Raw genomic sequence first — 26,025 nt, 5'->3', positions numbered from 1 at the left:
AATTTACCTGATTCCTCATCTTTCTTTCTCCAGTGTTTACTTTCCATTGCCCTATGCATATGAATGTATTCTAAAAATAAAGCAATAACAAAGAAATTCTGTTTATTTCACATTTGAGTGTTATGTATAAAAAGACAAGACAAAGTCCTAGCCCTCAAAGAACCTGAATTCTTGGAGAGGGAAAAAGACATGTAAAACGTGAATGTTGTAGATCTTAGATACATGGGTAAATAATGAAAACAAACATGTTTTTATGAAAGTCTTTTAGGCTTTATGGTCGAAGTCTATGTGGGAACAAAAAAGGAAGGACTGACTAATTTTTCAGGGAATGCGGGTTGATAAAGGAAGTGTAATGTTTGAATTGATTCCATAGTTCTCTTTAGTTATTGTACAGGGTGTCCATAAAATTCTTGTACAATTTAAAATAGGTGTCGTAGATGACCTTTATGACACGCTACATATTACCCTTTCACCTCCCCATATCTCATGCGTCTTGGTAAAGAAAAATCTACAGTTTACTGTCTCCTCTTCTCTCACATTCATTCCTCAATCCCTGCACTCCAGCATCTACCCTGGTACTCAACATTACAGGCATTCATTTGTTGAATAAAAATAGCATATGATAGCTAACATGTATATAGTTCTTGCCTTTTGCCAGATACTAGAATACTTGTTTTGCTTTAGTAACTTACTTACAGATACACACTAAGATAGATACTATTATTATCCTCATTTTAGAGACAGGCAACTGAAGTACAGAGAGGTTAAGCATCTGGACCAGGATCACAGATAATCAGTAGTGCAATGGGGTTTGAACTCCAGGCAGTTTGGCTTCAGGATCCATGCATTATGAATGACTGAACAAATCTCGATCCCTTTTATCCATATCAGCACACAAATGCGTTTGTACTAAAGATCATTACTTAAGAAGGCATACATTTTTTCTAATTATAATGGATTTTCCCTCACTCATTTGGAAACCTTTGAACACTTTTATGTCCAGTATTAATCTAGCTCTTGGATTATAGAAATAAAAGTCAGTCCCTACTGTCAAGAAACTCAGAGCCTGATAGGAGACGATATAGAGGAAAATAGACAATTATAATATGATGTGATGAGTGCTATGGTGGGACAGGCCTAGAGGAGGAACGTTGAACCCAGCCAGAAAAGGGTAACCCATAATCTGGAGTATGATGGAAAAGGGGATTTCGTCAAGCCTCTTTGGCTTGGATAGAAGGCTATTTGTCCTTCTTTTTTTTTTTTTTGAGACAGAGCCTCAGGCTGTCCCCCTGGGTAGAGTGCTGTGGCATCACTCACAGCAACCTCCAACTCCTGGGCTCAAGCGAGTCTCCTGCCTCTGCCTCCCAAGTAGCTGGGACCACAGGCGCCCGCCACAACGCCTGGCTATTTTTTTGGTTGCAGCCGTCATTGTTGTTTGGCGGGCCGGGCTGGATTTGAACCTGCCACCTTAGGTGTATGTGGCTGGTGCCTTAGCCACTTGAGCCACAGGCGCCGAGCCTGTCCTTCTTTTTGGTTTTCTTCGTGTGTAGAATGGGATACAGTTGTTTTTTCAGAACTTTAAGTTACCCTTTTGCATTTTTCTTTCCCTTTGTTACGTTCTGGTTGCTAGCATTCTCTGTACTCTGGTCTCCAATGTCCTCTTCATTCTTATTTTTTTCACTCTTAGTTTATTTCTTTAATCCTATCTAGAAACCCTGTCTTACCTAATAGAGTAGGAACTTTAATTTACTTTTATTCAGTCTCATTCTTCCTCTTTAGCAGGTAGGTCACTAAATATTTATTTAAAATACTCATGCTTTTTGGTTTCTGTAACAAGGAAGATAGAGTTGAGTTACACTTTTGAGGTCACTAGGATATTAATTTCATTTTTGTTCTTCCTGAGCATCAAGGTGAATTACAACCCTCTGTTGCCCCTAATTATTTCTTTGGCGTGTTGCTTTACACGTGTCTCACTTTTTTGTTTTTGGCTCTGGTTTCCAACATTTACTAGATATTGGCATCTGGTGCACAGAGTGGTATCTGCTAAATGCCAAATATAGCCTTCTCTGAAAAACATGGTAGGAAGAATTATAAGGAAAGGTAGGATTTGACTTGGGATTCAAAACAAGATTGACTTCTATCCATCCATTACTTACTAGCAGAGAACTTTGGGTAAGTTTTTGACTTCTCTATGCCTCAATTTTCTCATTTTAAAAGTGGGTAAACTAGTAGTGATTGCCAGTTAGGTTGTTTAGAGGATTAAATGAGTTAATACTTAAAAACTTAAATCTGTGTCTGAAATATAGATTTAAAAAGAAGACACTTGATAAAAGTCTGAGATTCTTATCCTTTTTGGCTGGGTTCTATTTTCCTACCCTGATAATTGGCCACTGGTTTGTTGTCGCCTCTTCCTTATACGTTCATCAAGGATTTGATTTTGCTTCAAATTGTGCTTATTTTCTTCCCTTTTCATGTGTTCGCCTTCCATATCTAGGTTTTCACGGTTCTTGATAGACTTTTTTCCTGGTGGAAAATAACTTGGCAGATTGTCAGAAAGATAATACATTGTTACCAACGACGATTTTATGGCTCATTAGTAGGGTTTGTAATAATAAAATAGGTTTTGTTTCAAATGCAATAGAGATTATTCAAAAGATAAACATTCTTTCTTTTTGCTTATCATCATTATGCATACTTACTATAATAAGTTTAGAATATTTCAGAAATATAAAACTCAGAAGTAAAAGATGTGTTCCCTAAATATTTCTTTAGTGCTTACTATGTGATAAGGTACTATTAGGTACTCAAACAAAGTTGCTATTAGTAGTTTGGTATATTTTCTAATATATAGATTTATCCCATTTTTAAAAACTCCCTGATAGTATTCTCTTGAATATAATTTAGTTAATAAAACTTATTTTGATGGCTTCCTGATTGTTCAGTTTTTAATTATTACAAGTAGTGATAATTACTAATTATTACAAGTAGTGTAATACTTGTAATAATTGAGGACCATTGAGAGTCCTCTTACATATATCCCTTTGGAGTATGTGTTTCTAGAATACAGTTTAGAAGTGCAGGGTACACTTTTTAAATAGTATAACATTCATTGGATATCATAAAATGGTATATTAATTTAGATCACCAGTATATTAATTTAGAATCTTAATAAATTAAAAAATTGCTTTTATTTAAATTCTACCTTCTTGTCTATTTCCCTGTACTTTTAGGAAAAGTATATATTTTTAATCTTTATACTCTCTCTCAATATAATTGATGAATATGTTTCATTGTTTGAATTTATATTTATACTTGATCTTAGCCAAAAACGAGAAGTGATTAATTTACATTTAAAAATTATTAATGAAATGTGGCTCTCTTTAATATTCTTATTGGTCATATTTTGTATATTGTGCTTGGTACTGTGTTCATGTCCTTGGCCCAATTATATAGTAGATTATTATTTATTTCATTGTTTGGTAAAACTGTGACATATTACTAAAAATAGCTCTTTGTCAAATATTAAAAAGTTTTTTAGCTTGTTTATATATATGTATATATATATACACACACTGTCTACACCTTACTTTATAGACTTTTAAATTTATAGTCATATTTCTTAATCATTTTAATGGCATCTTAGTTTTATTTTCATGCTTAGGAGTTCCTTTCCCCTCAAAAGTAATAAGAACCTGAAATATTTTCTGTATCAGGATTTTTTCCTGATATTCATTCATCCATTCATCCATTTTTTTTTTTTTTAGACTCTATTCTATGATATCTTCATAGCTCATTATACTCTCAAACTCCTGGGTTCAAGCTGTCCTCCTATTTCAGCTTCCTGAATAGGTTGGACTACAGATGTGTGCCACCACACACAACTAATTTAAAAAACCTTTTTTTTTAATAGAGACAGAATCTTGCTATGTTGCTCAGGCTTGTCTTGAACTCCTGTGCCTGAGGCAATTCTCCTGCCTTGGCCTCCCAAAATATTAGGATAAAGATGTGAGCCACTGTGCCTGGCTTTTTTCCTGATTTTTGTAATAATCAATTTTTGTGATATCCAATGAATGTTTATTCCCTTTTCATTGTGTTTCTAGATTTTGGTCTTTGATTTAGTATGTACAACTTCATCAAATATTTTGGAACCTTGGCATATTATACAGAGTTGAGTATAAGATGGGACTGTCTTGGATTTGAATACCTATCTATAATATAAGTACTTAACTGTTAGCCCCTGTTTGCCTGAGAAAATCTATTTTTAACCTGTTTTCCAGTGTAATTTTTAATGGTCCCCTTTCACTTTCAAAAGTGTCTCAGTTTAAAGAAAAAATTAAAGAGTTAGTTGTAAATGACAGTTGTTTACATGGGACAGTTTCTTAGTATATTGTTGGTAAAGTTTCATTTGTTTCTGTTTGCGTTATTCAGTTGTTTCTGTTTATATTATTCCTCTAATACTTAGTATTCATAATACTTTATTTGCTTTAATTAAAAAATATCATTTCTATTATTTTCATGATGAACTTGTTATAGACTTCACAGAGTTGCTTATCTGAGGTATTTCCAGAGTAGATATCTAGTGCGTACCTCTTTGTATTCATTCCACTTTCCAGAATGACATTCACTTTTTGAGTAAAATGCCCCTCAAATTCTTATTTATTTGGTATGGCTCTAAAGGTGATGAAGAATTTGTGTATGTGTACATGTTTTAGTTGTATTTTACTAAATATATGATCAATTTTTTTTGTATGGCTTTCTCCAGATCATTTAACCTAGCCCCCAAAACCTTCATTACATTAATGTTTTTGGTGTTGTGTATGTATATCCCTGGATATGAATTAGTTTTACTTGGATCATTGGATTTTGTAGTTTTCTAATACTGTCCTTAATATAGATCCCTGTGGGAGCCACTTAATGCCAATTGCTATTGTACTGTAACAGGCACTAACAAAACTTTGGTACTTGTTTTCTGCCAAATAGTTTTTTTTGCTAGCTTATAAAATAATATTTGAGCATACTAGTCTGGTGAGTAGAACATCATATAGGAATTTTCATTTATGTTACCATTAGCTTTGAAATGTTGGTCTTTTTAAATAAAACTATTTATTTTTAGGTATTTTCAATTTCACGGTGGGTAAGTTGTAAATCAAAATTTTCATAAAACGTTTGCTTTGAAAATATTTATCTATGCACTAGAGAAAAATTACATCAATGAAGTTTTTACTGTTATTTTTTGCAGTGAGATAGTAAGATAAGAAGTATTGTTTGTTTTGTTACATACTATCAAACTTCTTGTTTTATAGTATACATATATATATTACTATAATACATAATATAATGTTTGTTGGTTTTGTTCTTGTGTCTGCAGAGAGTGATAATGAACTCTCAAGTGGAACAGGTGATGTGTCTAAGGATTGTCCTGAGAAGATCCTATATTCTTGGGGAGAATTGCTGGGAAGATGGTAAAATTTTTTTTTTCTTATGGAAAATTTTGCATTAACATTGTTGATGTTTGTTTTATCAGATATAATCTATGTATTAAAATATATTGTATATATAAAATGTAGATTAATATTATAATCTATCTTAATATTAATATCTTAATGTGCTTTAAAAACATAAAGACTAAAATATAATTCATAGATATACTTGATGATTGGCTAGATCTTCCCCCCCCCCAACTTACTTTTGAAAGATAAAAATTTGTTTTCTTATTTCACTAAGATATAATATTGTTCTGGGTGGCCAGTTTTATGCTATATTGTCAACATATTTAAATGTCTATTATTGGGGTTACATTTTTTTCTTTACCAAGTCTGTTACCACTAAAAGGGTCTATATGATATAGAATTACTCATTTCACCACTGATTGTAAATTAAATCAGCTTGTTTTATTTATACTGACTACAACTATTACTTTACATTTTGGGGTACTATATATGGAATTACAATAAAAGTTATTCTGTTTATACTTATAATAATTACTCTGTTTGTATTTATGATAAGTAAATTATTTTTTTCATTGTTGGGGATTCATTGAGAGTACAAAGAACCGGGTTACATTGATTGCATGTGTTAGTAAAGTCCCTCTTATAATTGTGTGCTGTCCACAAAAGGTGTGTCACACACAGTGACCCCCTCAATCTCTCTCCTTTCTTTCCTCTATCTGCTCTTGCCTTCCTCCACCCCTCACTGTGTACTAGGTCATTAATTGTCCTCATATTAGAATTGAATACATAGGATTCTTGCTTCTCCATGCTTGTGCTACTTTACTAAGAATAATGCATTCCATTTCCATCCAGGTCAATACAAAAGATGTAAAGTCTCCATCTTTTTTAATGGCTAAATAGTATTCCATGGTATACATATACCATGGCTTATTAATCCATTCCTGGGTTGGTGGGCATTTTGGGTGGGTGAGCCACCGCACAAGCCTAGAAGATGTATTCTTAATCAAAGTTCTCTCAATGAGCAAACTGTGAAGAAAACAGTTTCTGCTTTCTGCTTGGAGGAAACCTGGAAGATTAAAATTACTAAGCATGAACATACATAGTTTTCTCCCTTTTCACTTTAATGCTCCATTTTTTTTAAATGGAGGAAAAATCCAGAAAAAATATAAGCAAACGAAGACAAAAATATGTACTGTTCATCTTCATAATGACCTTTAACCTATCCTTTTTCTTGAAACTTTTCTTAATGGTTGTATATCATCTGTGTATTTTGTTTGCCTCGTTATTGTGGATGGAGAAATCTGCAACCTTTCTTGATGCAACCCCATCTTTTAATTTCAGATGTAGTTCTTTTTCTGAGAAAACCTTTACAAATAGGTCAGGCTGCTGTTCTCATGCTCTCATGTCTAATAGCCATTTAATTCTATGTACCTCATCTCTATCAAAATTGCCCTAATTCCATTGCTAACTTCTCAGTCATCATAATCACAGACTTTTCTTCTCATCTCTTGATTTGCAACTGTTTTGTTAGAAATGACACCTTCTTTTTGAAATTCTCTCCTTCAGTTTTAAAGATAGAAAGAGTCCTTACATGCCTAGTTTCAAGAAAATCTTTTTTGAAGGCAAAGGAAATTACCTAGATGAACACATGACAGTTTTTTTGATCCTGTTAAAATCAATGAGAATGTTTGCTTCTATAAAAGTATTTTCTTGGTTTCACTTTAGTATGAATAATTGACATATCTCATTTCATAGATACATTCATTTATCAAAAATGTATTGAGCACTTCTGTGTGCCAGCCACTGTTTTAGATACTTGGGATTTATAAGTAGAGAAGATACTAAAAACTAGTGGATTACTGTATGATCAATGTATATTTGTTTTATGTTGACTTTTTATTTTTTTTAAGTGATAAAGCGATAGTTTATTAGAGGATAGAACAGAAAAGCTTTCAATACAGTGGAAGGGATTCCAAACAAGTTGCCCAATGTTGACTTTTTAAATAATTGTATTAGGTATCTATCTTGTTTCTAGAGCAGAATTCTGCATGTGTTATAGCTACATGACTATTTTCAAGTTCCTGATAGCGGCAATTAATGTCACATAAAACCAGTAGCCATATGTAGTTATATTTTTATCAGAAATATTGAAAGCAATGATTATTCTTATAAATTGATTTTTTATTTATGTGAGTATTCCCTGGTCATAGATATATACCAGCAACATTTGGCTTACTATTTATTAATGTTTCTTAAGTAGTAGGGTGCCAGTATAATTGCTATACTGTTACCAATATTACTAGTAAATTAAGGCTGTTAAAGCAGTGTTTGAGTGAACCAGTTCTTCTTAAATGCCATTATGTAAAGATAAATTAAATAGTGCCTAGGTTTGTAAGAGAGGAGAAAAGAAATTTTCATTATACCTGGCAAACAAGTGGCTAATTGAAGGTCATTACATTCAATTAAGTTGAATGTTATGTTCATTGGGGACCATTTGCTATAAACCTTAAGGAGTGTGTGTATGTATGCATGTATGTGTATGTGGAAAGAGATATTCCAACTTTAAAATTTATTAAATTATTTTACAAAATAATCAGAGCCAATAGAATATGTAATCAAGCTGTTTGTTCTCTTTATTCTGCCTGCAATGTTAAAAATATGTTGTAGTGGGATGAGCAGATATTAGGAGGCTACTGCAAAGGTCTAGGGTGGATAAAATTTGAGGCAGTTGATATAGAGAGAAGTACAAGGAGTTTGGAAAGGTTGGGAAAATATTGATAAGCTCCATTAGACTTAGTTATGGATTAGTAATGGGTTATGGGACAGAGAGTAATGTCAAAAATAATTCCTAAATTTCTAGTGTGGATAGATTGTGGTAGCAATCACTAAGATGAAATGTCCTGGAAAAAAATCAGGGTTCAGACCTGGACCTCCCTTTAGGGAGAAGAATATGAGTTCAGACCTGGACTTGTTTGTCAGTTTTTAATTTTTTTGGAAGACAGTGTCACACTCAGTTGCCCCAGGCTAGATTGCTGTGCCTTCAGCCTAGCTCAAAACAACCAAACTCCTGGGTTCAAGCAATCCTCCTGCCTGGGACTACAGGTCCCAAGGTGGGGATACTGGTGTCCACCACAACCCCTGCTAATTTTTCTATTTTTAGTAGAGACTGGGGTTAAGGGGAGACTCATTTTGCTCAGGCTAGTATCAAACTCCTGAGCTCAAGCGATCCTCCCACATTGGCCTCAAAGAGTGCTAGGGTTATAGGCTTGAACCACTGTGTCCAATGGACTTGTTGATTTTGATGCACCTTTGAGGCTCTGGAGCTCAAAATATGTGCAAATAGTTGATATTGCTCATAGACAAAAGAGTAAAAAAATTGGGTTACTGAGGGCAAGAGTATAGAAAGAGAACTCCGAACACTTAAGAGGTTAAGAGAGGAGAAGAAATCAATGATAGATTTTGTAAAGGTGGATAGAAAGGTAATGCTTTATTCTGAATTCAGGGAAACAAAGTAGTTAACACTGAAAAGACTGAAAATGTCTCTTCAATCTAGTGGCTTAAAGAGAGGTCATAAATCAGTCATGGGAACACAGTCCAAGGAGAGTTACAGAACCCATACTGAACAAAATTGAGGAATGAGTGGGAGGGAAAGAAATAGAGATATTAAGAGATGGTGATTATACAACTCTTAAGAATTTTGATGTGCAGGATAAGAGACGGTATGTTAGAGAGTTATTATATTTTTCTGTGTATAATGTACTCTCATGTGTGATGTATACCCATGTTTATTACTCAAACTTTAAGGAAAATGTCCCTTGAAAAAGATGTTGACTCTCAATTGGGAGAGACACGTCTGGGAAGGGCTCATGCTCACCTGGTAAATGTGCAGATCACACTGTCCTCCTGTAGCCACTCACTCTGTGAAGTGAGTGAGCCACCCTTCCCTCTCTCCCAGAACTCCTTTTCTATCCACCACATTGGGGGCCACTGCCAAGATGGCCATACATGTGGCTGGCAGCTTCTGAGGCCAGTAGGCTCCTGGACAGCCAGGTAGGTCCCTGGGCTTGCATGAGGCTTCTGCTTACCTCCGTGTGGCTGGGCCTCGAGGCTCAGCTCTCACCCCACACAGCGGTGGCCTGCCTTGCCAGCCCTGCCACTGTGCCCTCACCTGAGTATAGATACTCAGCCAAGGCTGCCCTACCTGTTCTCACCAGATCCCTGATCCTCCTGGACTGGAATGCTGTGCACCCATCAGGTCCCTGAGGAAGGGTACTGTCGCCCTGGGCAAGCCCTGGGGTCCTCTGCTCCTGAGCCATGATACCCATGTATGATGTGCATCCTCTGTTTCCCCTCAAGAATTTGGGCAAAAAATTATATATTATACATGGCAAAATGTAATATGTGGGGTTGAATATAGGTTTCTTTAACAGAGAGTTTTAATTTAGTTTAATTTATTGGAGTTTTAATGGTTATAGATATGTAATGATGGCTTACTGATTTCTATGTGTATATGACATGTGGCATATACTTTAATTACTTTGAATTTTCCTTATATAATATATTGTACATAGTGGGATTCATAATCCAGAGTAGTTTGCATTTAATTTTAGAGGAAATTAGTTTAGTTCTTTGCACACTGTTGCTTTTAATTAACTCAGTTTTCTATATTAAAAGTACAGAAATTTAGCTACCTTTCAGCCATATATGTTTTTCCTATTTAAAAGTATAATCAGAGTGAAACATTGAAACATTAAATTACAAAAAAGACCCTTTCATGACTGATCCTGATTCTTTTGTGGCATAGTATTCTTTGGCAATCTCAAACTCAACAGGTAAATGAAGAAGAGGCAGGTGGAAGGAAGTTCCAGGCATCAAATAGTTTACCCAGGTGATAGTCTTCTCGAGAATAATTAATACGCTATTTCTACTTGACAGATTTTGTTTAATGTAATTATCTATAGTGTTTTTCCAAATTAACTAAAATTATATTTTAATTTAACTCCATGAGATAAATTTAAAGAATTGAAATGAATTTTTTTCTGTTTTATGGTTATAGAAGTATTTAAGATCTTTGTAAATATTTCAGACAACATAGGAAAATAAAAGAGATTTTCCCTCTTAATTCTATTACGTAAGTACAATGGAATATATTCATCCATGTTCTTTTTCTGTGAATATTTAAAAGCAAGTTTCAAGGGCTGGGCATGGTGGCTCATGTCTGTAATCCTAACACTCTGGGAGGCTGAGGCAGGTGGATTGCTCGAGCTCAGGAGTTTGAGACCAGTCTGAGCAAGAGTGGACCCTGTCTCTAAAAAAAACTATCCAGGCATTGTGGACTGTGCTTATAGTTCCAACTACTTGGGAGGCTGAGGCAAGGAGGATCACTTGAGCCCAAGACTTTGACATTGCTATAAGCTATGATGCCAGGGCACTCTACCCAGGGGAACAGAACAAGGCACTGTCTCAGAAAAAATAAGATAAAATAAAAGCAAGTTTCAAAATAGTGTGTATATGTGTATATTTAAAACAACACATATACTATTTTGAAACCTGCTTTTGTCTCTTAACATGACTGTTAATAGGTTCTTTAACAATATGATAGCGGGTTGAATCATATAAACTCTACCCTGTCTGCTTCTTTGCTTCAAGCCCATGAGTACTATCAACTTAGACTCTCTACCCAACAACATAGAAGTTTAGTCAGAAGAGGCTGAAAGAAAGCAGAATGTGTACAAACCTAAGTCTAGTGTACTAGGTCAAACCAGATTATACTGTCAAGGTTTGGAGTTCAGATGGTTGTAACAGGGTGGGCTCTCAGAGATCAAAAGTGAGAAGCAAATTCAAATAGAAAGTCTGAGCAAAAAGACACAGACTCCTAACTCCAGATTTAAGGTAGGTACTAGGAAAAAGATGAGGAATGGAATTACATTCACAAGTTTGAGAATTGCAATTCAGTTTCTTTGTTAGATGGGCATAGTAGCATACCTACTCTGTGATCACTTTGTTCTGATTCTAAACACCCTTGGGAATGGGTAAGGAAGGCTGATAAGTTGCTTAACTTAGCAGGGTGCAGTTATATGTGTTCTGGTGATTGCAGGAAAGGGCTAGTTTTTTCCTTTAAGGATTTGAAGTTGTAAAAAAGTCAGGGAGACAAAACCAGAGTTGCAAATACATATGGAATTCTTCTTACTATAAAACCTATTTTAGATAATTTTAATATGGAATGTCCTTGATACTTAAATTTATGCTGGAACAGAGAATTCTAAGTTAGGTCATCAAGAGGTAGGGCTTCCCAGGAGACCTTTGGGTCAGGATGTAACTGTCACAAAAAACTGAAGTATCTGGCTTTCATGCCTCCTTTACTGTGGAACCTGCTTTTGGCACTTGGCCCAGACAGCATGACCTCGAAGAAGAGGATATAGTCAAGTTGTGATAGGCCTATGATCCATTTTCAGCATCCATTCTTGAACACCATTTCCTCCCACATACCTCATTCATTATCCAACTTGCTATACATTTATTTCAGGAGATTCAGATGGTTCCTTTTATGCCTTGAAATGTTGCCTATATGTATGTAATTTAAAACATTAACTATTATGAAAAAGTTCATAGGATGATTAAAATAAATGACAGGAAGGAAACACTTCTTCGACTAGGGAATAACGTGGCTCCCTAGTAAAGAAGATGAGATCAAGAAAAAAGTCAAAGAGATCATTGAGCTTCTGCACTACTGCTGTTTTATACCAGGCTTATGATTTTATATAAAGTAATAAATATGCTTTTCACTGCAACAGAGTGGTAAAGGGATTATTAATGATTTATTTTCTTGTTTTTTCAGGCATAGTAACCTTGGTGCACGACCGAAAGGGCTATCTACCTTGGTGAAGAGTGGTGTTCCTGAAGCATTAAGGGCAGAGGTATGGCAGTTATTGGCAGGCTGTCATGACAACCAGGCAATGCTGGATAGATACAGAATTCTTATCACAAAGGTAGGAAACTCTTTTCATATTATTTTCATGGGACAGTATATTGAATAAATCCTATTTTCCATAGCTCCCATAAATCATAATGCTTTGAAATTTATTTTAAAATGTATTGTCAAAGATAAATTCAAGCAGATCTTCCTGGGTGGTGTGGACATGAGGACCCAGTTTTGGCGCTACTTTCTGGACCCCACTAGGGCCACATCCTTGAGTTTTGTGTACCCTCTTGATTTTGCTCATACCCGTCTAGCAGCTAATGTGGGTAAAGCTGGAGTGGAAAGGGAATTCAGAGGCCTTGGTGACTGCCTGGTTAAGATCTACAAATCTGATGGGCTTAGGGGCCTGTACCAAGGCTTTAACGTGTCTGTCTGGGGTATTATCATCTGCCGAGCCGCCTACCTTGGCATCTATGACACCGCCAAGGGAATGCTTCCAGATCCCAAGAATACTCACATCATTATCAGTTGGATGATTGCACAGTCTGTCACTGCCCTTGATGGGTTGACTTTCTATCCCTTTGACACTGTTTGCCGTCGCATTATGATGCAGTCAGTGTGCAAAGAACTGGACTTTGCAGTTCTTTGGACTGGACACAGTCTGTCACTGCCCTTGCTAGGTTGACTTCCTATCCCTTTGACACTGTTGGCCAATGCAGTCAGGGTGCAGTAGACATCATGTATACTGGCACAATTGACTGCTGGACGAAGATCCTTCATGATGAAGGAGGCAAAGCTTTTTCCAAGGATGCATAGTCCAGTGTTCGCAGAAGGATGGGTGGTGCATTTGTGCTTGTCTTATATGATGAAATCAAGAAGTACACACAAGTTATTTCCTGGTTTCCCCCTGTGAACAGGCATATCGTATTATATAACATATCTCGAACATTCTTGACAGGCACATGGCTGTCTATTTATCAGTGGTAACTATTTACTGGTTGAAAATGGGAAGCAATAATATTCATGTGACCAGTTTTGTCTTAAAGCCATTTCCATGATGATGATGGGACTCAATTATATTTTTTATTTCAGTTGCTCCTGATGAATATCAAATTTGGAAAAATAAAAATGTCTAAAAAAAAAAATTCTCACTGTGTCCCCCTTAGTAGAGTGCAGGATGTCATAGCTCACAGCAACCTCCAACTCTTGGGCTTAAGCAATTCTTTTGCCTCAGCTTCCCCAAGTATCTGGGACTACAGGCGCCTGCCACAACACCTGGCTATATTGTTGTTGCAATTGTCACTGTTCGTGGCCTGGGCTGGGCTCAAACCCGCCAACCCTGGTGCATGTGGCTGGTGCTATAACTGCTGTGCTATAGGCACTGAACCTTGGTTTTCATTTGAGTGATTTTATAACTACTTACCAAATTGGAATATACTTATATTTCAAGTGTTTTCTAACTTTTTATTGCATAAGATTTATCTAGTTCTACTCATACACAATAACTCTAGTATATTTGTTAAATGAAATTAAAAGACCTTCTATGCTGTGTCACCATACATTTAAGTGATGTGGATTGTTGCCCATATCCTTATTGTGACAGAAGCTCTTGGCTCTACTATAAATTCCTTTGGTTATTTCCAACAAGCTGGTTTTAGAACATATTTGTAAAATCTCCCAATTTCATAATCTATTTTAAATCATGCATTTCTAAATAATAGTAAAATAATAACATTTTGTTTTTAAAAGTCTCTGTTCATAAATGAGATTTTTTAATAACCAGAGTCTTACTTCTCTGACTTTTAAAATTTTATTCCCTGTAATTCATTTTTCCTTTATTTGTATCTTTGCCTCCTTCCCTTCCACAAACATTTTCCGAGTGCCTAGTATATTCAGTCACTGATTAATTCAGTGTGGTTTTTTTTTTTTTTAAACTTTTACTTTTTTTTAACTGGTCTTTACCATGGGATATGCAATATAATTTATTGGTTTGCAGAGGAAAAATGTGTAAAAGGATGTTGAGGTCTACTGATATTTTCTGTGCCATGGTACTGAGGCCTCACTAGGGTCTGATGGTCATTTTTTACAAACGGTATAGGAGTGGCCTTAGGGAAGAGTGGAACTTGAACACCTTGGAGTGGAACAACTGTGGGGCTCACACCATATATTCACTTTAAAAATGTTAGAATTTTCTTGTAGGCTGCATGTGCTAGATTAAGTGAACTTATAGGTTATCTAGTTTTAATTTAATCCTCACAAAATAGGTGAGTCATTTAAAAAGTCTACTGTCACAGGATACTGCATGTCAAATTATTTATCTTTAAATGCACAATGTGTTCTTTCAAGGAAGAATTAATGTTAAAATAATGAATTACAAAACAACTACTTTTGGAAATAAATTTGTGTTATAAAGAAGGAAATTTTGAAACATTTGGCAATTTAAACCTCACTTTGTGTTTTGGTCACTGAAAACTATATGCATATCCTACTCTAAAAACTCTTATAAATTCACATGTAAAAACCTAGAGTCTGAAATTCTAAATATGTTTAAAACTTAATGTTGCAGAGAACTTGAAACTTATTGTTAAAAATATAAAAGTACAACACATTCTGATATATTAATAAGAATCCCCAGCTTGGTGCCTGTAGCTCAGCAGCTAAGGCAGTAGCTACATATACCAGAGCTGGCAGGTTCAAATCCAGCCTGAGCCTACCAAACAACAATGGTAGCTGGAACCAAAAAATAACTGGGCATTGTGGTGGGCGCCTGTAGTCCCAGCTACTTGGAAGGCTGAGGCAAGAGAATTGCTTAAGCCCGAGAGAGTTAAAGGTTGCTGTGGCCTCTAACACCACGGCACTCTGCTGAGGGTGACATAGTGAGACTCTGTCTCAAAAAAAACCTATAAGCTGGGTGTGGTGGTGCTTGCCTGTAGTTCCACAACTACTTGGGAGGCCTAGGTAAGAGTATTGCTTGAGGCCAGGTGTTTAAGGCTATATTGTACCTGTGAATAGGACTGTGCTCAAGCCTGTGCAATCTTGCCAAATACTGTTTGCTTAAAGAAAAAGAATACCTAGAGAAATTTGGTAATTTCCTAACCAGATTCAACAAAAAAATTGATTGTTTTAACCAAAAAAATGATGCAATTCTACATGGGGTTGTAGATTTTTGTAAGTCTTTTTTAGTTATGATAAATATGATAAAATTAAATGTATTACTCAAAAACTGATTTAGAAATAAGTTTTCATCTGCTGTTAAACACATTAAAAATAATGACCCATACTGTATGATTCTATTTACATAAAATGTTCAGAACAGGCAAAACTGTAAGGACAGAAAGTAGACTAATGGTTGCCAGGGAATGGGAGCAATAGGAATTGGAAGTGACTGCCAACAAATATGGGGTTTGTAGTTGGAGTGGTATGTTCTGAAATTAGATAACAGTGATAGTTGCTTAACACTATGAATATAATAAAAGATATTAACTTGTATACTTTAATGGTAAATTTTTCATTTTGTGTCATTTTTAGCAATAGGAAAATTATGCAAAATGAAATAACATGTATTCAATGTGGAATAGTATTTTTGTGAAGTAACGTTTCCATTTTATCTTTTTTATATATTTTAATCTAAGTTTTTATGTTTTGTAGTATCCATAATGTATTAGTACAAAATAAAAATAAATATACATTTATTGTAAATTTATGCACTGAAAACTTTTCGTAGGGCGTAACTCTGGATATCAGATAATTTTTTCATGTAAATAATGAAATAAATAACTTTTATTAACGGCTTATGGGGTAAGAGGTATGGCCATTACCCCTTTTTCCACTAAGAGGATTTATTGATTCATATCTTTAAAGATTTCAAACCTTTGGAAAAATATAACAAATACCATCCCACAATAGTACTTATGAACTCTTGATAATGTAGTATATGTTTACATAGTGATAAAAGTTTCATCATGTCTACCAAACACCATGGTGATTTCAAATACTTAACTTGCAGAAAAACTGTAAGATCTAGAGACAGACTGGCAAATATCATTTTCATTAAATAAAATATATAGAAAATATTCGGAGACTGTGGAATTACATTTCCTCGCTTCCTTTCCCTTTGGGATTCTGGCTGTGATTTACTTTCTGCTGGTGGAGATCACAGGGAGGCAAAAGCTACATTATCTTTCTTTCTTTTTTTTTTTTTTTTTGAGACAGTGCCTCAAGCTGTCCCCCTGGGCAGAGTGCCGTGGCATTACAGCTCACAGCAACCTCCAACTCCTGGGCTCAAGCGAGTCTCCTGCCTCTGCCTCCCAAGTAGCTGGGACCACAGGCGCCTGCCATAACGCCCGGCTATTTTTTGGTTGCAGCCATCATTGTTGTTTGGCGGGTCCGGGCTGGGGATTCGAACCCGCCACCTTAGGTGTACGTGGCTGGCGCCTTAGCCGGTTGAGCTATAGGCGCCGAGCCTACATTATCTTTCTTAAGCAGTGATGGGCAGATGCCTGGTCTTGGCCAGTTGTGAGGTTTTTGCATCTGTCCCTGGGCATTTCATTCTCAATCACTTGCCTCACTCTGTGGTTTCTTTTTCTTGCAGTTTTCTGACTTGAATTGCAACAGCAACCTTCCAATTCTCTAAACAATAGCTGTGGTGGCAAACCTAAAATCTAGCAGCAATTTCTCCAGCGTTTTGTCCTTCTAGCTTTTCTACTATTTAAGTACCTTCATTCCTGCATTAAATCTTTTTTAAAAATCCCTACAGCAGGTTCCTTTTGCTGACTGAACCCTATCTGATACACTTGACATGGGTTTAATCTCCCTTTTGTAACAAGATAGTGATTCTACATCCACCATTGTGTTCAGAAAAGAAGAAAGGAAAGACAAAGGCTGCTCAGATTAGCTAAACTTTAGGCTAAGGGCTAAGTCCTCCAGACTGCCTGCTTTGTCTAAGACTTTTGATATCAGCGGCAAGTTTGGGATCCTTAGGGGCCACCTTGACTTCAGACTAGCTGGCTACAAATTTGGGTGTCCCCACAGACTCCATCTGGTTTGATAATTTGCTAGAATGACTCATAGAACTTTGCAAAGTGCTATACTTACAATTATGGTTTTTTTTTTTTTTAAAGAGCAAATTGATACAGATTAGAACCAGCCAATGGAAGAGATACATAGGGCAGAATATGGAACAGGGAGAGTTCCAAATGTGAAACTTCCATTATCCTAAGGGACTTGTTACCCTCCTGGGGTCATCCTCAAGGACTCATTATCTTCCTGGTATTAATGTGTAGTAATACATACTTGGAGTATTTTCAACCTAGGAAGTTCATGTAGCTTTTGTATCCAGAGCTTTTATTGGGTTTTCATTACATAAGTGTGATTAATTGGTACATTACCTAGCTGGTTGAATCCAATTTCTAGGCCCCCTTTCTTTCTTCCCCTGAAATCGGGCTGATATCACATGGCAGAGCCCAAACATGTATATCACATGGTTGGTCTTTGTGGCTTGGTCAACCTTCATCCTGAGTCTTTACATTACTATTCATAAATTAAGGGTATACCATGAATCACCTCATTAGCATAAACTATCAGATGTGATTGGAGAAGCTCACCATGAATAACAAAGAACTGCTTCCATTTAGGGAATTCTGAGAGTTTAGAGTTACCTCCCATGACCCTGGAGGGGTCAGATCACTCATGCCAAGATCAGATCTCTCTTTGGCTGTCTAAATAAAGTCCACTACCCTTTTTAAGCACTTTCCCTGAAGCCTTAAGCCTTAAACAACTCCACCTTTTTATCTCTTGAACCAGAATTCTGTTACATGGCTATTATCTCCATGGAAAACTGAGATTTTTTTTTTTTTTTTAAGATGGGCACAATACTGCTCCTCTTTACTTACCTATCTCTCAAAAAATCCAAATTTGGATTTCTTTAATAAAGAAGAAAGTGAATAGGTATTGGGTAGATCAATACCTTTGTCTGCCATAGCTGCCTGTTAATAGTGGCAATAGTTGAGGTCTATTGTAGAATAATTTCTTCTGAAAATATATGTAAACCTAGTTTATTTTAAAACAGCAAATATTTACTACTTGTTGCTTGAGGTTGACTAACAATGTATGATTAAGGTAATAAAATAAATATTTCTATGTTCAACTAGTAGATCTATGATACTATAAAGTTTTTCATGTTATTTCTCTTATTAACAATATAATTTATCAAAAACATTTTAATACAAACAATGTAAAATGTGTGGCTCTAATCCTGAGCCTTTATTCAGGCTCTTGAGTTATAACATTTCTGTGATGGAAAATATAGTAGTATATTTAATTTTACTGTTTTCATTGCATTATAGCCTAAGAAAAGATAAATAATATCATTATTTTTAAAAACAATTTTCTCTTTTCTCTATGCTTAGGGGTAGAAATGAGACAGCAAGTGTTTGTAACCAAGAATGTGTGTCTGTATGCTGGTGGTGAATCCAGCTGAGCTTATCAGCCACTCAGTGGAAAGAGCATGAACTCCCAGAGGATTTTCAGTAAGAAGTGCCTATGTATTTGGCACTTTTTGTTCATGGTTCAGCAGCTATTAGTCTTTTCTTTTGGTCTAGTTAATTTTTCCTATCTTATTAAGGGAATGGCAGTATTTCAAAATCAGTTAATAAAATAGTTTGACTTGAACAGAGTTGCTTTATAAAAAGGGTCCCAGAAACCTCAGATTACACAGGGGAGAAGGAATATGAAGTATTTACAAAAGTCTTACTTATGATGTGGCTCTATGAAAAAAATAGCCTATCATTTAATTTGACAGTAGGAGTGTGCTATTTAGAAGTTGAAGCCACAAATCATATTCCAAAACATTCTTTTCAGGGGTGTCAAAAATACAACTAACTAGCAGGTTGGATATAGCCTACAAATAAGCTTTGTGTAGCCTTCTGTACATCAAAGGATTATACACTTCTGGCTCAAACTTGTACTTTCTGTTTTGCTTGGGGCTTACTACTCTATTATTTACTATCTGTCTTTTACACATGTTAATATCTGTTTGCTCTCAAATGTATTTGATTTTACCATCGTGTCAACCACCATGTCAACCATCGCATCAGAGGAGGTGGCTGTCATAGTGTTTGTAACTGATTAATGTTTACCTCACCAGCACACTCTAGTGTCCAAGGAAGCAAAGACCACAACTGTTTTGCTCTTTGTGGCATGACCTGTGTCTGATATATTTTGCATATTCTAGATGATACATAAAACTTGTTCCCACCCAAGAGGAACATAAGGTCATCAGTTGACTTATTCTCTCTTTCTTTTTTCCTTTCCATAAACTATAGCTTTACACTGGGTTAGGCCCTAGAGAAAGCTGATAAAGTACGAAGGCAGTATATTTTGTGCAGGAAACCTATCCATCTCATTGGGGAGAGTTGTACCCAATGGGTTAGTTTGTTCCTGGTGAACCAGCCTCCGTTGTTTTTTCCAGGGAGTAGGTAAGAGCCCCTAAAAATTATTTGGCCTAGAAAGTTTTGCAGCAGTACTGGATCGTGTAGACTGAGTCACTCTGAGTCATGGTAGGTCAAAGCCATAGTGGAATAATGAACAGGAAGGGGGGTGGGATTGCACTGTGGAACAATCATACTTTATAGTCTTGTTAACTATAGAAAATAAGGCTTTCTCTATATTTTTGATTGGTAATAAATGACTACAAGGACCAAAAGATGAAGAGCTATAGAATAGATTCAAGTGAAAATGAACAGGTCAGGAGCTATAGACAAACCAAAAACTTCAATATGGAGCCAGGGATCAAGCAGGATATAAGAAGAGCTGTTTATATCTAAATCTATGGAAAGTTATATAGCTTCTACTGCCAGCATCAGCAGGAGCTTTCAGGTATAACTTGCTTTGATAAAAGTAGTAATAGTTTCATTTTAGGAGGAAATTCTGTTGCTCACTACAGAGGGAAATCTTATGTTTAATTCTTAAACCCTTTTGCTTTTTAGCTGTGACCTTGGGCAAGTTTCTTAGCTATCCTCAGTCTCAGTCTTCTCTTTTGTAAAATGGGTATAATATGATGTATGTTACAGGTTTGTTGTGAGAATTCAGTATAATAATTCATGTGAATCACTCTGTACATGACTAATACATGGTAAGCACTCACTTGTTATAGGGAATGAGAAAAATGATAAAGTAGTAATGCTTAAATATTAAATAAGTGACACAGAAAAATGACACTAGAAAATATGGAGATTACTTGGGCTCTGGTGTTCTATTCAGGTTTCAGGACATCCATCTGAGAAATGAGAAAGAAAACAAGATTTGTATAACAAAAAAGAGACTTATATTACACATGGTTGTCTACTTGTACCACTAGTTCATTCTTTAATTTATCAAATAGTATCTCTTTTGTGTCAGACACTATGTTAAGTGCTAGAGATATAAAGAAAAGTAACACTTATACCTTATCTCTGAAGAATTTACAGTCCAGTGGGGGAAGCAGTCAAAAAGCAGAGAAAAGGTGATAACATGGTTAAGTGCTGTGACATGGCTATAAACAAGGTATATTGGATCAGCCAGTTATGCCTAAGAGCAAAGAATGGGAGTATGCCATAGAATACCATAGTATGCCATGTAATACCATATATAAAGACACAGAGTTGTCGGAAGTCCTACCAGGGAAGTTCAGAATGACTCATGGAGACACTCCGTACTGTACAGTCTTATGTGAGCAAGAATGGTGTCTGGGTTTTGCTTGCTGCTATAGCCACTAGCACTGCCCTCTGGCAGATGCTAGATAGACACTTGCTGAAGGAATTAATGGAGTATATGGTAGCCATTATGTCTAGCACTTTCATATACCCTCTTCATATTTGCCTCACACCGTTTTTACCACCAAGAAAACAGGAGATGCAGAGGGATTTAGGCACATAGCTCACAAACAGTAGAGTTAATATTTGAAACCATGAAGTAGAGAACTCTAAAACTGAAATGAAAGGGATAAATCATTCCGCCTTTTGGCTTTTAAAAGATCCTTTAAAGGGAAAAACTGTTTTTCTGATCACTAGTCATTAAACATAATAAAGAACAGGTTGACTCAGCACCCGTAGCTCAGTGCTTAGGGTCCTGGCCACATCCACTGGAGCTGGTGGGTTCGAACCCAGCGAGAGCCTGCTAAACAACAATGACAACTGTAACAAAAAAAATAGCCAAGCATTGTGGCAGGCTCCTGTAGTCCAGCTACTTGGGAGGCTGAGGTAAGAGAATCGCTTAAGCCCAATAATTTGAGGTTGCTGTGAGCTGGACGCCACAGCACTCTACAAAGGACAACATAGTGAGTTGCTGTCTCAAAAAAAAAAAAAAAGAGAGAACAGGTTGAAAAGATAAAAGCAGTACTATTTTTTTATACTTCATGTTATTCTTTGTATATAAATGCACATTTTTAATTTAGAAACTGTTCTTTTTCTGTCAGGAAACATGTATGAACCTGTCAAGTCAGTTAGTAATAGAAAAAAGTTCTAAAGTACTGAACTTTATGACCTCGGTTTTAAGAGGCATCTTTCCATTGTTTAGTAGACTTGAGCCTTCCACCATTATCTGCTGCTACATGATTTAAACCATTGAGGCTTAAGACACAACTGCTGCTAATTTTTACCATATATTTCTGAAATCTTAAGCCTTTTATTACTTATCATTGATATTTCTTGTTATTCCCATTGAACTAGTGTTCTTCATAATTTTTGAGGTGATCTGAAAGGATGATAGAAGGATTATGATGACTTTGCTGTACCTATAGAAACAAGCAAAACAGAATTTAGAGCTTCTGAAATGAGGATTAAATCTTAATTAGCTGGCTTAATGACCTATTGAGCAATAATCTCACTTTTACTTACTCCGAGCCATTTGACTTGGGGGAGATTGTGTGTTTTAGGGGTATTTGACTTTTATGTAATATAACAGAAATGTAAATGTGATTTCAGTAATTACATAACATGTGATATACCTAATAAGTCTACTGATTACTTATGTAACAGAAAATATTATGTTATAGTTTTATACTCTTTTGCAGAAGTACAAGTGTCTTATTCGTAACATTCATACTTTATACTATGTAAAAATCAAAAATAAACTTTTAATTGGTAAGCTTTCAGGAATAACATCATCATGAGCCATTCCTCCCTGCCGCTTGAATTCTTTCTTTCCAAGAGTGTGTATATATGTATTTAATGTGTATATGGATGTGTATACCATTTCTTCTTCTTTTATTTTTACAGACAAGGTCTGGCTATGTTGCCAAATGGAGTGCGGTGGCTATTCATTAAGTGTGACAATGTTGTCATTTCTTTTTAAAGGATTTAAGTTCTAGCGTTCAGTAGACCTGGATTTGAGTGTCACCTCTCTGTCTCTCTCTCTTTCTCTGTCTCTCTCTCTCTCATGTGTTAATTTGTAGTCTTGGAACATTGTCTCAATTTTCTAAGCCTCAGTTTCATAATTGTAAATGTGGCATCATAGTCATATGTACTGGGATTGTCATGTGTGTTAAATAGAATGATGAAGTGCCCAAGTAGCTACTCAAGATTAGCTTCTGCTGTCATTATCAATATGATACTACATCATGAACAATAGTAATGATAATGGTAGTAATGGATCTTGGAGTCAGTGTATCTTTCTACTTTAATAAATGTGTTAGACAAGTTCCAGTAAGTTTTACAAGAGTACATAATATGAATTGTAGCTGATGAAACTAAAGAATATGAAGTGTTGGCTCGGCGCCTATAGCTCAACCGGCTAAGGCGCCAGCCACGTACACCTAAGGTGGAGGGTTCAAATCCCCAGCCCGGACCCGCCAAACAACAATGACGGCTGCAACCAAAAAATAGCCGGGCGCTGTGGCGGGTGCCTGTGGTCCCAGCTACTTGGGAGGCGGAGGCAGGAGACTCGCTTGAGCCCAGGAGTTGGAGGTTGCTGTGAGCTGTAATGCCACGGCACTCTGCCCAGGGGGACAGCTTGAGGCTCTGCTGAAATGAAAGGGATAAAAAAAAAGAATATGAAGTGTTAGATTTGTATTTTTCTGGGTTTTTTATTTTTGATTCTGATTGCTGAATATTATGGAATATTTGAAACCTAAAACCTGATTTTGTAGTGATTATAATTTTAGTGATATACAAATTCAAGTATATCATAGAGTCCAATGATATTCTATATAAAACACTCCTAAAGACTATCTAATATAATCAAGACTGCAAGGCAAGTATTTTATTCTCACTCACTTATTAATTCACTCATTCATTTAATAATTCTTGATTGTTCATCATTTATGGTCTAGATGCTTTGTGGTTTCCAGGGCTATGTAGACAAATATGTTCATACTTTTGAGGAGTGCAGTTCAGGAAAAGCCAGACCTATGTGTGGATAGGTTAAGTATATTATGATAAAAGTTATAATGAGTGTCTTAATCAAGTGTGAGGAATGCAAAAGAAGTAGTGACAGCTGTGCTTGGGGTGAGCCAAGGAAGATGTGACAGAGGACAGGATGTCTGAGGTGGGACTTGAAGAATATATCTGAGCAGGATAGAAGAGAGAATGTGTTAATTTACCTGCTATTGATGAATTATCTTGGGTTATCCAAGGAGCCTTTGAAAGTGAAATTGGTGTGCTTCTTCCTTCTCCAAGACTCATTCCAATTGGCCGGTTACATCTACTATTCATGCATCAATGCCTGTCTCCTTGTCAAAGAGGAAGAACTTAACATAAGTTCTGTTAGCACAAGTATATGTCATCAAACCCTCATAAAATGTGTGTCACATCAAAATAATATCACAGAGAATATTTAATTAGTCATCTAGGGTTTATGTAATAGAATTTTAACCAGTTATATTACAGTGTCTAGTCAATAAATGTTTACCTATTGGGTGCCAGATATTATGCTAGGATGTTCATGCATATTAGTTTTAAAAATAAATTAACTGAAAAAAATCATTGATTGGAGAAAGTAAAATAAAGAGAAACTTGCAAATCAGAAGCACAGTTTTATTAACTACAGAAAGTGTTTGCTAATGCTCAGAGAGGAAAAAGGGCGATAGTTGCAAATACTACTTGGCAATTGCTGCCAGAAATCCTTTTTGGATGACCTGTTTTAAGATTCTGCAAGTTCTCTGCTTTTGTGAGCATTGTATGGATGGATAAAGCTTTACTGTTTTTATTCCTTTTATATTATTGGTACTGCTTAGTGGAAAGCCTGTCTTTTCTCTCTTTGCCAGCATATTATGGTAGCAGGTGGCTTTTAATAAAATAACCAAAGAAAGATTTTTACTATAGTTTGGTAGACTATATTATAATACTGGAAATTTTAAAGAGGAAATGTTTAAATTGGTATTTTTTCTTATGATTGAATAATATTTGGTAAATACTTAATTGAAAAGTTAAATTATGGCATTAGTTATATAGTTTATTTGACAGGTTTTCACAACAAATTAAACCTTATTTGTCATTTAGCTAGGTAAATGTTTGCTTTTTCTTTACATGGTTTGCTTTTTAAAAACTTCATGCAGTTTGTTAGTAAAATAACAGTCAATACTGGATTTCATTGAGCGTCAGAACAATGCTTAATTACATGGCTGTTCTGTTCTCTCTCAGCACCTTGTCTAGTTGTAGACAATGAGATTTTTGATAGAAAGAGGTTATTCAGCTGGATCAGTAGCATTGGTTATGTATAAAAACCATAGGCTTTTATACTGGTACACTACTGATGCAACTATAAAATTTCTAGAAATTTCTTTAGAAATTTATAGTTTTTGACTCTAAATTGATAGTGATCAAAACAGCATGGTAGCGGCACAAAAACAGAGAGGTAGATGTATGGAACAGAATAGAGAACCAACAGATGAACTAAGTTACTTACCATTATCTGATCTTTGACAAGCCAATTAAAAACATTGAGTGGGGGAAAGATTCCCTATTTAACAAATGGTGCTGGGCAAACTGGCTGGCAACCTGTAGGAAACTGAAACTGGACCCACACCTTTCACCATCAACTAAGTTAGACTCTCACTGGATTAAAGATTTAAACTTAGGATATGAAACTATAAAAATACTAGAAGAAAGTGTAGGGAAAATACTTGAAGAAATCGGCCTGGGCAAATATTTTATGAGGAGGACCCCCCGGGCTATTGAAACAACATCAAAAATACACTAATGGGTCCTGATCAAACTAAAAAGCTTCTGCACCTAAAATGCTCACCATCCTTAATCATCAGAGAAATGCAAATCAAAACTACTTTGAGATATCATCTAACTCTAGTAAGATTAGCCCATATCACAAAATCCTGAAACCAGAGATGGTGGCATGGATGTGGAGAAAAGGGAATACTTCTACACTGCTGGTAGGAATGCAAACTAATACATTCCTTTTGGAAAGATATTTGGAGAACACTTAGAGAACTAAAAATAGGTCTGCCATTTGATCCTACAATTCCTCTAGTAGGTATATATCCAGAAGACCAAAAATCACACTACAACAAAGATATTTGTACCAGAATGTTTAATTGCAGCCCAATTCATAATTGCTAGGTCATGGAAGAAGCCCAAGTGCCCATTGACCCACAAATGGATCAATAAATTGTGGTATATGTACACCATGGAATATTATGCAGCCTTAAAGAAAGATGGAGACTTTACC

At 35.8% G+C, this 26,025-nt stretch overlaps 1 protein-coding gene across 5 annotated transcripts in view; it reads left to right on the top strand.

Moving 5' to 3' along the window:
• RABGAP1L (RAB GTPase activating protein 1 like) overlaps positions 1-26,025 on the top strand; it is a 665,252-nt gene that overhangs the window by 188,408 nt on the left and 450,819 nt on the right. For all 5 annotated transcript variants that reach the window (XM_023510844.1, XM_023510847.1, XM_023510846.1 and 2 more), the window contains 2 exons: positions 5,369-5,462; positions 12,289-12,439. In XM_023510844.1, the coding sequence (XP_023366612.1) occupies positions 5,369-5,462; positions 12,289-12,439 (245 nt within the window). The remainder of the gene's footprint in view (positions 1-5,368; positions 5,463-12,288; positions 12,440-26,025) is intronic.

The sequence above is a fragment of the Otolemur garnettii genome, unplaced genomic scaffold, assembly GCF_000181295.1.
Source record: "Otolemur garnettii isolate 467f Iridium unplaced genomic scaffold, OtoGar3 scaffold00016, whole genome shotgun sequence".
Taxonomy (NCBI): Eukaryota; Metazoa; Chordata; class Mammalia; order Primates; family Galagidae; genus Otolemur; species Otolemur garnettii.
The sequence above is the reverse complement of the archived record's forward strand: the minus strand, read 5'-3'. Positions and strand labels throughout refer to the sequence as shown.